The sequence below is a fragment of the Musca autumnalis genome, unplaced genomic scaffold (assembly GCF_047663935.1).
Source record: "Musca autumnalis isolate F117 unplaced genomic scaffold, ASM4766393v1 scaffold_1, whole genome shotgun sequence".
Taxonomy (NCBI): Eukaryota; Metazoa; Arthropoda; class Insecta; order Diptera; family Muscidae; genus Musca; species Musca autumnalis.
In genome coordinates this window covers 146710902-146724166 of record NW_027411644.1, presented here as the reverse complement: position 1 = coordinate 146724166, position 13265 = coordinate 146710902, and the positions used below count along the sequence as shown (strand labels likewise).

At 35.7% G+C, this 13265-nt stretch overlaps 1 protein-coding gene across 9 annotated transcripts in view; it reads right to left on the bottom strand.

Annotated features, from left to right (window-relative positions):
- Positions 1-13265, bottom strand: part of fru (sex determination protein fruitless) — an 805497-nt gene that overhangs the window by 550538 nt on the left and 241694 nt on the right. For 6 of the 9 annotated variants that reach the window (XR_012408588.1, XM_073957651.1, XM_073957643.1 and 3 more), the window contains exon 3: positions 1635-1706. The exons of the other annotated variants lie outside the window; for them this stretch is intronic. Coding sequence is in view for 5 of the 6 variants with exons in the window: in XM_073957651.1 (XP_073813752.1) it covers positions 1635-1700 (66 nt within the window). In the remaining variant the exon portion in view is untranslated. The remainder of the gene's footprint in view (positions 1-1634; positions 1707-13265) is intronic. 9 annotated transcript variants of the gene reach the window in all.

Genomic DNA, 13265 nt, shown 5'->3' with positions numbered 1-13265 from the left:
TAAAATAAATGTAGCGTAAAATGTTCATGCCACATACATACGTACGAATAAAAACCACATTTTCTCTCTCTTGACTGGCTAAAAGTATGTGAATTCCTTTAATGTCCTTATTGGAGTTAACGCGTAAGGCATTTATTTCGCAGCTGCTTGTAGTTGCAAGAAAACAGACATATACTTTTAAATGGATAATGATTTAATTGTTGTCCGTTTTTTACTTCAATGCGGTTTATTTTTAATATTTTTTGTTTGTTTAACATTTCTCCAAAATTCATGGGAGAGCTAATTTTGATTTCAATTTAATTGTTTAAGAACTCTTTTCTTCAACAACTACTTTAAATCCATGATAAACCTAAGACTGTGGGAATTGTGACTCAAAGTTCAAAAAGATAAATTAGCTTTGTTTCAACATGGAACTGACCATGTCTGTTTTTATGTGCTAGGGCCAATGCGTAAACTGCACCTTCTCTATAAGGAGTGCAAACATTCCAGGTACAGATCATGATCCTTAAAACGTTTGCGGGAGTCTTCAACTTTAGAGGGTTTGTTTTTTCATATTATGTTGCCCAATGCCCAAGTTTTTAACCTTCACATGGTTGAACGCGCGGCATATGTAAACAGAAGTTAAAGGCAGCTCCCCTGGTGATACCACGTGGAGGCCAGTGTCCACTTGAGATGAAAGAGGGTCCAAGATGGTAGTGTGTCACATCACATTATGTTGCCATGCATTTCGATGTTCAATATTTTGTTTTGTTAAGCTGGTCGGTGCCATAGCGAGTTCATTGTATCCATGCTTTGTTTCTTTGTTGCGTTACTCACTCATATGTAGGGCAATAGTTAAGAGTTCCTATTGGAATTCAAGAATACATTGTAATGAGTCAGAGTTTTGGCCAATAGTAAATTATTTGATTAAAGTTCTAAATTATAAATATGAATGAAAGACTCAAATACATGACAACATATGTAACACATGGACAAACATACACAGATATAAGTGTAATGATATTGAACTTATTCTTTTTCCTATTGGTTAGGAGTTACTCAATATCGAGTATTTTTGTGAATCATATAGAATAAGAACTCAATGTAAGATTTAAGACTTTTTATATAAATAAAGATGGAAAAAATAAAGAAGTCAAACTTGTTGCTGACATCAAGCTTGCTCAGATCAGCAAGCAGAAAATCTCCAAATAAAACTGCCGTTTTATTCATTACAAGATAAGTCCTCGGGTTTGCCATGTTAAGGCCGGTCAGGACCGTTTTTTGGTATCTTTCATCCAATATGTCACCCAGTAATAAAAGAAACCTTAATTATTTTTGTCTTGAAGTTAAACATTTGGTAAGTTCTTTATAAATATTAAAGTTGTTATGCTACGGTATTTAAGTGGTGTCTTAATTCAAATCAATTCCTTGCTTCTGTTGCTCTATAAAAACGATGATACATACATGCGAATCTAGCAATTCCCATTATGATACTTGAGCGTGTTTTTATTTGCCAAAACTTGGTACTGTTTAGAAACAACAAGCCGACAGCTAATGTTAGCCCACCGACATGGCATGTTGGTTCAGCCTTGGGCTGAAAATATGGCGCTTGCAATGGCAATGCCATCGTCAGCATTTATGCTAGTCCTACCTACCTTTCTCCAGTCTACACGAAAAGTAACAATTGCAGCTTTCTGGTCTCGAGTCTTTGTTTTTGGCATGTCATACTGAAAAGAAACACGAAGTTGCTGTTGAATCGTAACCACAATACTAGCAAGAAGAAACTTTATTACCTTAAATGCCAGCAAAAACAGAAGAAGAATGAACAAAACAGAAAACCAAACCAAAAATATTGCAAACCCAAACATAAACAAGAAATTGAATAAAACTTGATAGTGTTACTACATCTCCAGAAATGAGTATTCTGTGCATTTTAACTGTGTTATGAATAAAGGGAATGAAGAACGTATGGACAACGACTTTGCACATTCAATGCTCATACGCACTGTGGTGCGAAAAAATAAAAAATGGGCTGTTAATAAAAATAATTTTTAAATAATTTCTGTACGCAGCGGCAAGGACATAACATTTTAAAGAAGATATAGGCATGTTAAACTAAGAGAACAACAAAAACAAGTAAAAAAGCATTAAGTTCGGCCGGGCCGAACTTTTCATAAATAAAATATTCTGAACTAAAATGGAATAATTACTTTTCATTCCTGTCCCCAACTTTAAGTGGGTACGTTAAAATGTCAGATAATGTTTATGTACATTTATGCTTCATTCGGGAGGCCCTTTTATATGGTGCCTATATCTAACTATGTATGTTGACAATTTTTGGTGGGCTAGAAATTGGGAGGTACTGTTATATAGGGGTTATAATAAAACATGGGCCTATGTTGACAGTTTTTGATGGGAGCCTTTAATGTCAAATAACTCCTCATTCGGTTAAAAAATTTAGCTAGAATCTTCAAAATATCGAAAATCGGTACATAACGTGGGAACTTCAAATGTCATTAACAGCTAGTTCGGATGTATCTAGGCTATACGAAAATATGAACTTAAATGAACCGTTATATGGGGGCTATACCAAAACTTGGACTTATGTCCACAAGTTTTGTCATATAAGTTTATTGACATTTAAGAACTTTAAATGTCAAGTTATAGCTAAATCGCTCTGAAAATGTAGCTAAAACTGTCAAAATACCGTAAATCGGGGGGTGCCGTTATATGGGGGCTATACCGAAACGTGGACCTATGTCCACAACTTTTGTTATATAAGTTTATTGACATTTAAGAACCCTAAATGTCTACATCGGTCTGAAAATGTAGCTAAAAACGTCAAAGTACCGCAAATCGGAGGGTACCGTTATATGGGGGCTATACCAAAACGTGGACCTATGTCCACAACTTTTGTTATATGTAGCTAAAAACGTCAAAATACCGCAAATCGGAGGGTACCGTTATATGGGGGCTATACCAAAACGTGGACCTATGTCCACAACTTTTGTTATATAAGTTTATTGACACTTAAGAACCCTAAATGTCAAATTATAGCTATATCGGTCTGAAAATGTAGCTAAAAACATCAAAACACCGTAAATCGGGGGGCACCGTTATATGGGGGCTATACCAAAACGAGGACCTACGTCCACAACTTTTGTTATATAAGTTTATTGACACTTAAGAACCCTAAATGTTAAATTATAGCTACATCGGTCTGAAAATTTAGCTAAAAACGTCAAAATACCGCAAATCGGAGGGTACCGTTATATGGGGGCTATACCAAAACGTGGACCTATGTCCACAACTTTTGTTATGTAAGTTTTTTGACACTTAAGAACCCTAAATGTCACATTATAGATATATCGGTCTGAAAATGTAGCTAAAAACATCAAAACACCGTAAATCGGGGGGCACCGTTATATGGGGGCTATACCAAAACGGGGACCTTTGTCCACAACTTTTGTTATATAAGTTTATTGATACATAAGAACCCTAAATGTCAAGTTATAACTAAATCGGTCTGAAAATGTAGCTAAAAACGTCAAAATACCGCAAATCGGGGGGTACCGTTATATGGGGGCTATACCAAAACGTGGACCTATGTCCACAAGTTTTGTTATATATGTTTATTGACACTTAAGAACCCTAAATGTCAAATTATAGCCAAATCGGTCTGAAAATGTAGCTGAAAACGTCAAAATACCGTAAATTGGGGGGGTACCGTTATATGGGGGCTATACCAAAACGTGGACCTATGTCCACAACTTATGTTATATAAGTTTATTGATACATAAGAACCCTAAATGTCAAGTTATAGCTAAATCGGTCTGAAAATGTAGCTAAAAACGTCAAAATACCGCAAATCGGGGGGTACCGTTATATGGGGGCTATACCAAAACGTGGACCTATGTCCACAAGTTTTGTTATATATGTTTATTGACACTTAAGAACCCTAAATGTCAAATTATAGCCAAATCGGTCTGCAAATGTAGCTGAAAACGTCAAAATACCGTAAATCGGGGGGCACCGTTATATGGGGGCTATACCAAAACGGGGACCTACGTCCACAACTTTTGTTATATAAGTTTATTGACACTTAAGAACCCTAAATGTCAAATTATAGATATATCGGTCTGAAAATGTAGCTGAAAACGTCAAAATACCGTAAATCGGAGGGTACCGTTATATGGGGGCTATACCAAAACGTGGACCTATGTCCACAACTTATGTTATATAAGTTTATTGATACATAAGAACCCTAAATGTCAAGTTATAGCTAAATCGGTCTGAAAATGTAGCTAAAAACGTCAAAATACCGCAAATCGGGGGGTACCGTTATATGGGGGCTATACCAAAACGTGGACCTATGTCCACAACTTATGTTATATAAGTTTATTGATACATAAGAACCCTAAATGTCAAATTATAGCCAAATCGGTCTGAAAATGTAGCTGAAAACGTCAAAATACCGTAAATCGGGGGGTACCGTTATATGGGGGCTATACCAAAACGTGGACCGATATATCCCATCTTCGAACTTGATCTTCCGACCGGCTAAAAAAATGGTATTCCCCAATTTTCAGCGAAATCGGTCAACAAATGCGACCTGTATGTTGCGAACGGACGGACGGACGGACGGACATGCATAAATCGACTCATGTATATCCCTAGAAGGAACTATGGGTCTATCTCGCTTCCTTTTGTACGTTACATACAAATGCACTAACACATAATACCCCTTACCACATAGTGGTGTAGGGGGCGACCTGACTTAACGCCCAAGGACATAACGCCCAAAATTAATTTTGGGCGTTATGTCCGCCCCGCCCCTGGACTTAACCCCCAAAATAAAATTGGGTGTTATGTCCGCCCTAACTCCGGACATAAGGCCCAAAAATAATCGGACACAAGGCAAAAAAATGTCCCAAATATTATGTTGTGTTTTTTTTTCATATTTTAATGATTAAAAATTAATATTTGTAATGCAGGGCCGGTTTCAATTGCTGTGTTCCAAAACCTACAATAAACTATTATTTTGATCATTCTGTCTAATTTTATTATAAAAAAATTTTTAAAACTTTCAAAATGGTAGACTCTTTCAGGTTATATTATGGTTAAGTAGATTTTAAAAATGATTTGATTGATTCCTAAAATAGCAAACATCATTCAGTTGATTTTAAACTAGTTGGACGCATAAGGAGCTCCGAAAAATCGAAATCTCCTTAGGAATTTATTAACACATTTCCAAATAACGAATACTGACAAAACGGAATGTTTAACAGCGTGTTGAGTGATTTATTTCTTATTGTGAATTAAAAATTGAGTCATAGATAAAACCTAAGATGTTGAAAGCGATCGAGCAAAAGTCGAAAACGGTATATTCTATAAAAAATCGCGCGCGCGATTTCTTATAAAATATACCGTTTTCGATTTTTGCTCGATCGCTTTCGTAAGTTGTTAACTGTTAATATGTATTTAAAATTGTTTCCTCATTGAAAATAAAATTGAGTCATAGTCATAAAACCTAAAGATGTTGGAGGCGATCGAGCAAAAGTCGAAAACGGTATATTTTATAAAAAATCGCGCGCGCGATTTCTTATAAAATATACCGTTTTCGACTTTTGCTCGATCGCTTTCGTAAGTTGTTAAGTGTTAATATGTATTTAAAATTGTTTCCTCATTGAAAATAAAATTGAGTCATAGTCATAAAACTTAAAAATGTTGAAAGCGATCGAGCAAAAGTCGAAGACGGTATATTTTATAAAAAACGCGCGCGCGATTTCTTATAAAATATACCGTTTTCGACTTTTGCTCGATCGTTTTCGTAAGTTGTTAAGTGTTAATACGTATTTAAATTTGTTTCCTCATTGAAAATAAAATTGAGTCATAGTCATAAAACCTAAAGATGTTGAAAGCGATCGAGCAAAAGTCGAAAACGGTATATTTTATAAAAAATCGCGCGCGCGATTTCTTAAAAAATATACCGTTTTCGACTTTTGCTCGATCGCTTTCGTAAGTTGTTAAGTTAAATGTTAATAAGTATTTAAAATTGTTTCCTCATTGAAAATAAAATTGAGTCATAGAGCAAACCTGAATATGCTGGAAGCAATGGAGCAAAAGTCGTATATTTAAAAAACGCGCGCGCGTTTTCTTGTAAAATATACCGTTTTTGACTTTTGCTCCATCGCTTCCAGCATATTCAGGTTTGAGTTTTGATTTTGATTTTCTATGACTCAATGTTTTATTTATGGCGTTGTAGATGTATCGCAAGCACGAAATATCTTTTATACGAAATATGTTTTTAAAAAATAAAATTGCAGGTTTGCAAAATTGTGCATGCTTGTAAATCTTGTTTCGAGAAAACGCAAGTAAATCATAACGATCACAGTACTGTAATGTTGGGCCCATTTGTCCACAAATTGTTGGAAAATCCGTATACATTTAAATATGATTTCAGTAAGCTTTTTTTTTAATTTATTACATACATATATAAATCAACTTCATTTCTAAATAAATCTGAATTTTACTTATGAAGTGGGAAAATCATTAATTTCGGAAAACGGACATAAAGCCCAATGGGCCTTATGTCCGCTATGGGGGCGGACTTAACGCCCAATTTCATTTTGGGCGTTAAGTCCGGTGTCAGTAGGACATAACGCCCAAAATTAATTTTGGGCGTTATGTCCGTTGGGCGTTAAGTCAGGTCGCCGGTGTAGGGTATAATAAACATGACGATTAAATTGTAAAAACAGACAAATATTTGGACCTATAATTATATTCCAGCAAAATTTATTTAAAGTTGTTCTATGTGAAGTAGTGATAGCATAGCTTTTTTGAAGCAGTCCACGCAGAGTCATGAAAAAATGTATTCCGTTGTTCACATTTTGTCCGATTTGAATCCATTTCATGAAATTTCACATCTAAATAAATAATCAATTCTAAATAATAAATAATCAATTTCTAAATGAGCCGAAAAATCAATTCCAAAAACATTCCATGGAATATATATTTATTCACTTAAAATAACTAATGCCAAAGGTGTGATTGAGAAGCAAAATATACTGCATCCTCGTTGCACCACGCCCTTGTAAAACTCATGACTTCTTTCACGTACAAAGAAGTAGTCCGGAATCACTAGCATTCATGATTACTATACTTTTTGTGCTACAAACATTTTGCTGAAAAAAATACCATATTATATAGGAAAAGTTTGGAATTAAATAACTGGCATTAATTCGTATTTTTGATTGATTTACGTATAAATGGTAGTTTCTAAGCTTAGCCTTCGTCCACACATTAAAATGATCGGACTTCACCACCCGGTTGAATGTGTGGGACTTTGCTTGACACCTAATTTTTCAATGCATCTATTATGTCATAACAGCCCAACTCGAAAGAGAATTAATTCAAATATAACTATAAAATTACCTTCGCCTTAATAAGGCAAAAATAGAAAAATGTTACCAATTGAGTTACCCTACCATTAAGTTATTAATTTTGTATGCCTTGGCAACGAGATTTCGCTAATTTGGAGAAATTACACATTGCGGAACTTAACATTTTTGCCTTTTCTTAGGTCAAGTATTTTCGAAACCCCCTTATCAGAATATTTGAGTGTCAGCACAACGCTTCAACTAACACACTGTGAATAACTCTAATTGGTTTCCCGACGCATGTTAGCCGTGAACGCATTTAGGCAGAAACAAATGAACATTCATTCATTCATGTTCATCAGAATGCTGATATCCAAACCGTCGTTCTCCAACCCAAAAAGTTTCCAACTACTTTCCTTCTTTTCTCATACACACTCACACGTACATGGACGAACATAAATATTTAACGCAAAAGGTGTTGAAGTGCTTAAGTAACATTTAAGGAATTATGACATAAAACCACAATGAAAAAAAAACAAAAAGAAAAACAACAACAGCCCAGGGATAGAAATAGTAAAACATAGTAGAACACAGTCAATTCCAATGTGTGTTCTAATGTGAGTGCGTGTGTTCGTTGTTTTAGTTGTGTGAATTGAAAAACTGACAAAAGGCATATCCAGAGAGGCACGGAAATATCGTAAACTAACCGAAAAAGCGGAAACTGAACTTATTCAGCGAACATGTTGAATGAACTGATATTTGCCTTATTTCTCACACATTTACCAAAGTTGACGTGCGTCTATGTGTATGCACGCGCCGTATATCGTGTACAAGTGTAAGTGTGTGCTTCCCCAATATCTCACAAATGCGAAACGCGCACAGTTCGAGAATAGGAACCATGTGAAAACATGACACGTTTGTGGAAATTGGATTTATTGCCGCAACACGAACTACTTGGCCCACGGAGCAAACGAGGTGCATTACGAAAGTAAATCGATTATTTTATGATCGTCACTGAACACAAAAAAGTGATTGTATGTAAAGAAAACAAAAAGGACACTTCTTCTGCTATAATTTGAATTAATTGTAATTGTAAAGTGAAATGTTTAATTTCAATAAAAACTTATTTTTTTAAATATAAAATCATGACTTAGAAATACTTCGGGTTGTCTGATGGATGGTTGGACTATTTTCAATATGTATTCAAGGGTGAATGATGTCTATTTTCAAAATGCTTTTCAAACAACGAAAAACTTCCACTTTCGAGTAGTACTTAAGTGAAAGGACTTTACAAGAGATTCGACAGAAAAAATTATTCACGTTCGATACTATATAAATCTATTAATAAATCTGCCACAATGTTATGTCCATTGAAGTATTTTTTTTTGTACTTATATTCATTTAATTGAGAATTCCAGGCCTAACCCATAACCGAGTAAATCAGGTACTTAGATACTAAATTTTTATATTCTCCCACGTATTTCTGTGGGTACTCCCTAAGAGTTACACCTTAAATAAATCTACCTTGTATGGCTAAACTCTATTTCATGGCCAAGTTATTGGGCAATATATTTAAGTTCAACATCACTAAAAATATAACTATAATTATTATTATTTCTCTTGTTAAAGTTGATAACTTCATGAAAAGATGCGCTTCCCGGTTTGTCGGTTCGCAGCACATTGATGTGGCGCTAGTTTTGTGAGCAAAAGTAATTTTAGTTTTAACAAAATAACTTGAGGCGTCAATTTTATTTACAGCAATTCACAGCAATGATTGCATTTGTGGCGATAATGGCTGAATTGGTGTGGCTCTAAGGCCATGCGTTGCTGTAATCCTGGTAGTGGCCCACGGCAACCAATCGTGGCCGACAGTACTGCTGTTGATGGTGACAATGATGATGGCTGCGATTTAAATGTGATTTACGAGTGTTATGGTTTTTGTTATTGTTCTGTTTTGGTTATACAACTAGTACAGCAACAACAACAACAGTAACACGAACAATAATAATAATGCCGGTGTGCGTGCGTTATTGCAACTCTTGCAGCTCAGGCTATTGACATGAATGTTGCATTTTTTGGGATTATACGAGTAAACATCATTTCTGGTGCTTTCGTACAGTTCTGTTGGTTTCATTTCAATCGACATGCCATTATCATTTAACTCAAACCAATATAAATCACATTTCAAATATTTTCGTTACACAAAAGGTGATGGAAGTACACGCACCAATAACTGGGCACGTCTCACGTTGCATTTAGTTGAGGTAAGCCAGTTCAGAATTTCAAAAAAAAAAAAAAACAGCATATTTGTATGTTTAAAAAGGGAAATTGTATTAAAACACCACCCATTTTTATAATCTCCGCTATGTGGAGGGTATATTAAGTTTGTTTTCCCTTTGTAACGCATTTGCGACCATATAAACTCTAGCATCCGCAAAAATTGAACTAGAGCGCTATATTTTTGCACATGGGTATCTTTTTACTAGGCAGGTCAAGTTCGAAGATGGGTTATATCGACCCATGTTTCGATATAGCTCCCATATAAGGGTACCTCCTGATTTTCAGTATTTTGAGGATTTTAGAAACAATTTTTTAAAGAACTAACTGGAATGTTTCATTTGATGTTCTTAACGGTTACAACACTTTTTCACCAAAAATTGTGAACATAGGTCCAAGTGTCGGTATAGCCCCCACATAACGGTAGCTCCCGATTTTCGGTATTTTGTGAATTTTATCTAATTTTTTTTACATACATTTTTTTAAATTGTCTACCTAGGTCCATGTTTTGATATAGCCCCCATCACTGTGCGCCTTAACAAACTTTACACCTGGGAAGTTTTTGCGGATTCTGAAACTATAATGTTCATAGATGAGAAAAATAAAAAAAAAAAAACAAAAAAAAAAAACGCCGGTTGGATAATAAATCACGGGCGAAGTTCACATTTTTAGTTTTGTTAGGTTTTCAAGATTTTGCTTGGAAACCGCAAGTCCTTTCGAAATGGTGATAGAAAATGCTGTAGCAATGAAAATTCCCTACAAGATTGACCTTTGTAATATTTTCGTAGGTTTTACCATGTTTGAGATATAGAAGTTCAAATTGGGGCTCGCCTCCTTATAAAACAGTCAAGTCAAGTACGGTGCGCCTTAACTAACTTTAAATGAAAACCGCTTACATCTGAAAAGTTTTTTCATGAGAAAAATCCAAAAACAAGAAAACATCTCCAGAGTGATTTTTAAATTAATACTAAAATATCCTTTGAAAACATCCTGACAATATTCTTTATGTAGTGCCAAACTTCCCTAAATTTCAATATCCTAGCTTTGTATGTTATTTTTATACCCTCAGCATTTATGCTAACGAGGGTATATACGCTTTCATACTGGCAAAATGTGCCTTATCGAAATAATGGTTTTAGACCCCAAGTATGTTTGAACGAAATCCGTTTCAGACAATTTGGAGTTGATTTAGCTATGTCCGTCCGTCTGTCTGTCTGGCTGGCTGGAGCGCACGACAACTCTCGAACGGATCAACCGATTCGGTCCAAAATTTGGCTTTCGTAATATTTTGTCCAAACTTAATTTAAGTTCGAAGATGGGTTACATCGGTCCAATCCTTCCGGTACCTCCCCCACAAAAGTTCGAAAATGTTCAGAAAAGTTGTGCGAACGATTACTCTTGAAGGGAGTAACCGATTTAGTCCATACTTTACTAATACTGAAAATTTCACCAGACTTAGATAAGTTTCAAGTATGTACTCAATCGGTCCACTTCTTCGGGTACCTCCCACACAAAATTTCGGAGAAGTTCAGTTTAGGACCTGATCTCAAATCGCTTTGATTTTTGTTATAGCAACTTGTATTTACTGTCCCATATACGACGGTACAAGTTTCAGCAGGGGCAAATTCATACTTCCTGAGAAAATAACCTGAAAGATGCAAAAAACCCTATGGCACCGTGTGTAGTGGTTGGAGCGCAAGATGATTCTCGACCGGGAGCGACCGATTTGGTCCATACTTTACGCATCCTACCATATCTACCAGACATAGATCAGGTTTGAATTAGGACCAAATGTGTCCGCTCATTCGGGTACCTCCCACACAAATTTCGCGTAAGTTCACTTTAAGATCTGCTCTCGAATCACTTTGTCACTTTTTTGTTGAACCAAGTTGCATTTGCTGCATCCTTTACGACGGTAAAAGTTTTTTCGGGGTAAATCCATACTTCTTGAGAAAACAGCCCGAAAGGTGTTAAAACCCCTAGCCATATGTAGTGGCTGGAGATAACTCTCGAACTGATCAACCGATTTGGTCCAAAATTTGGCCTTCGTCATATTTTGTCCATATTTAGTTTCAGTTCGAAGATGGTCAATACCGGCCCACAACTTCCAGTAGTCTCAATTCAAAAATGGGCAATACCGGTCCACAACTTCGGGTACTTCCCCCAGTACTTAAAAAATTTCACTAAAATGGTATACATGATATCTCTCGAAAGGGCAAACCAATTTGGTCCAAACTTGGGATCTCCTAATAGTTAGTCCAAATTTTATTTAACTTCTACCCATAAAAAAAGTCCTCCCAAAATCATGGGTTTTGTAAGGGATTTTTGGCAGCCGTAACTACTCACAAACTCCCTTTCTTCCCGATTATTTTTACAAGGGCATGTCGCACTCAGTTTCTAGTTATCTTATGACCACTAGAATAACTAGTTATTCTGTGGCCACTAGAAGTTGAAAAGGTGAAAAAAATTCTATTTTTAGAACAGTTGATGTAGAGAATTTGTTTTTAAGTTCATCACACTTCTTACTTTTATTTTACTTTATTTTATTTCGCTGTCTGCCTAGTTGAACCCACAAACCCCCTGATTTCTAGCCAAAGACACTACACACTGTGCCACGCACACGAATATTAAGGGTTGCTTAAGAACTAAATGTGCAGTGCACATGTGCCCCACGAACTGTTATTTTTTAATTAACAAAAACTAGCGTGCCGACGGTGAGCGTTGAACACACAACCCTAGGATATATAGTCGGACACACACACTGTACCACCGTCCTCATTTGCCTTGTAAATTTTTTAAGAAGTAACCCATTACTTTTCATATTACTTGTAATGCGAAAAGAAGCTTGTTTACATTACTTTGTAATGGGTTACAGAATGACTAACGGATCCGAAATTTTGCTGGGTAAAGTTAAAGGCAAGTTAAAATGTCCAAAAAGGGCCATAAAATTCTTAGAAGACCCTAAATACATTCGATCCTTAGACGAAAGTTTCAATTCACATAGGCCGAGGGTATATCCCTGTCAGCAAGACGACTGATACTTTTTTACTTGTTTTAATAAATATTTACATGAAATTCTTGAAAGAAAATTAAACAATTTATTCTATATCATTATGCGAGGCGAAAAATATTAAAAAAAGAACGAACATTATTTTGACACCGCAGCATGATAAAAGATCAAAAGATATGTGTCCCTGGGTTTTTCCCCACTTTCGCGGTTATGGGCCCCCAAAGGCTTGAGGCCTTTTTGTCAAAAGGGATCATTTTGCCAGGCTCATATTTTCTAAAATGCTAAGAATTTTAATTTGCGCTCGGACGCAAAATTTTAGCTCTTGTCTTAAAAATGTTTCTTAGATCTCACTAAAAATGTTTCTAGAAAGTACGTAATTAAAATTCTACGCGGTTTAGAAAATATGAGCCTGGCAAAATGATCCCTTTTAACATCAAGGCCTCAAACCTATGGGGCCCATAACAGCGAAGGTGGAAGTGATGGGAAAAAACGACGGGACACGTGTCATCTTATTTTTGGTCTTCTATCATACTGCGGCGTCAGAATTCAGAATTCATCTCGCACAACGATTTAGAACAAAATGTTTTGTTTTCTTTGAAGAATTTCATGTAAATATTTAT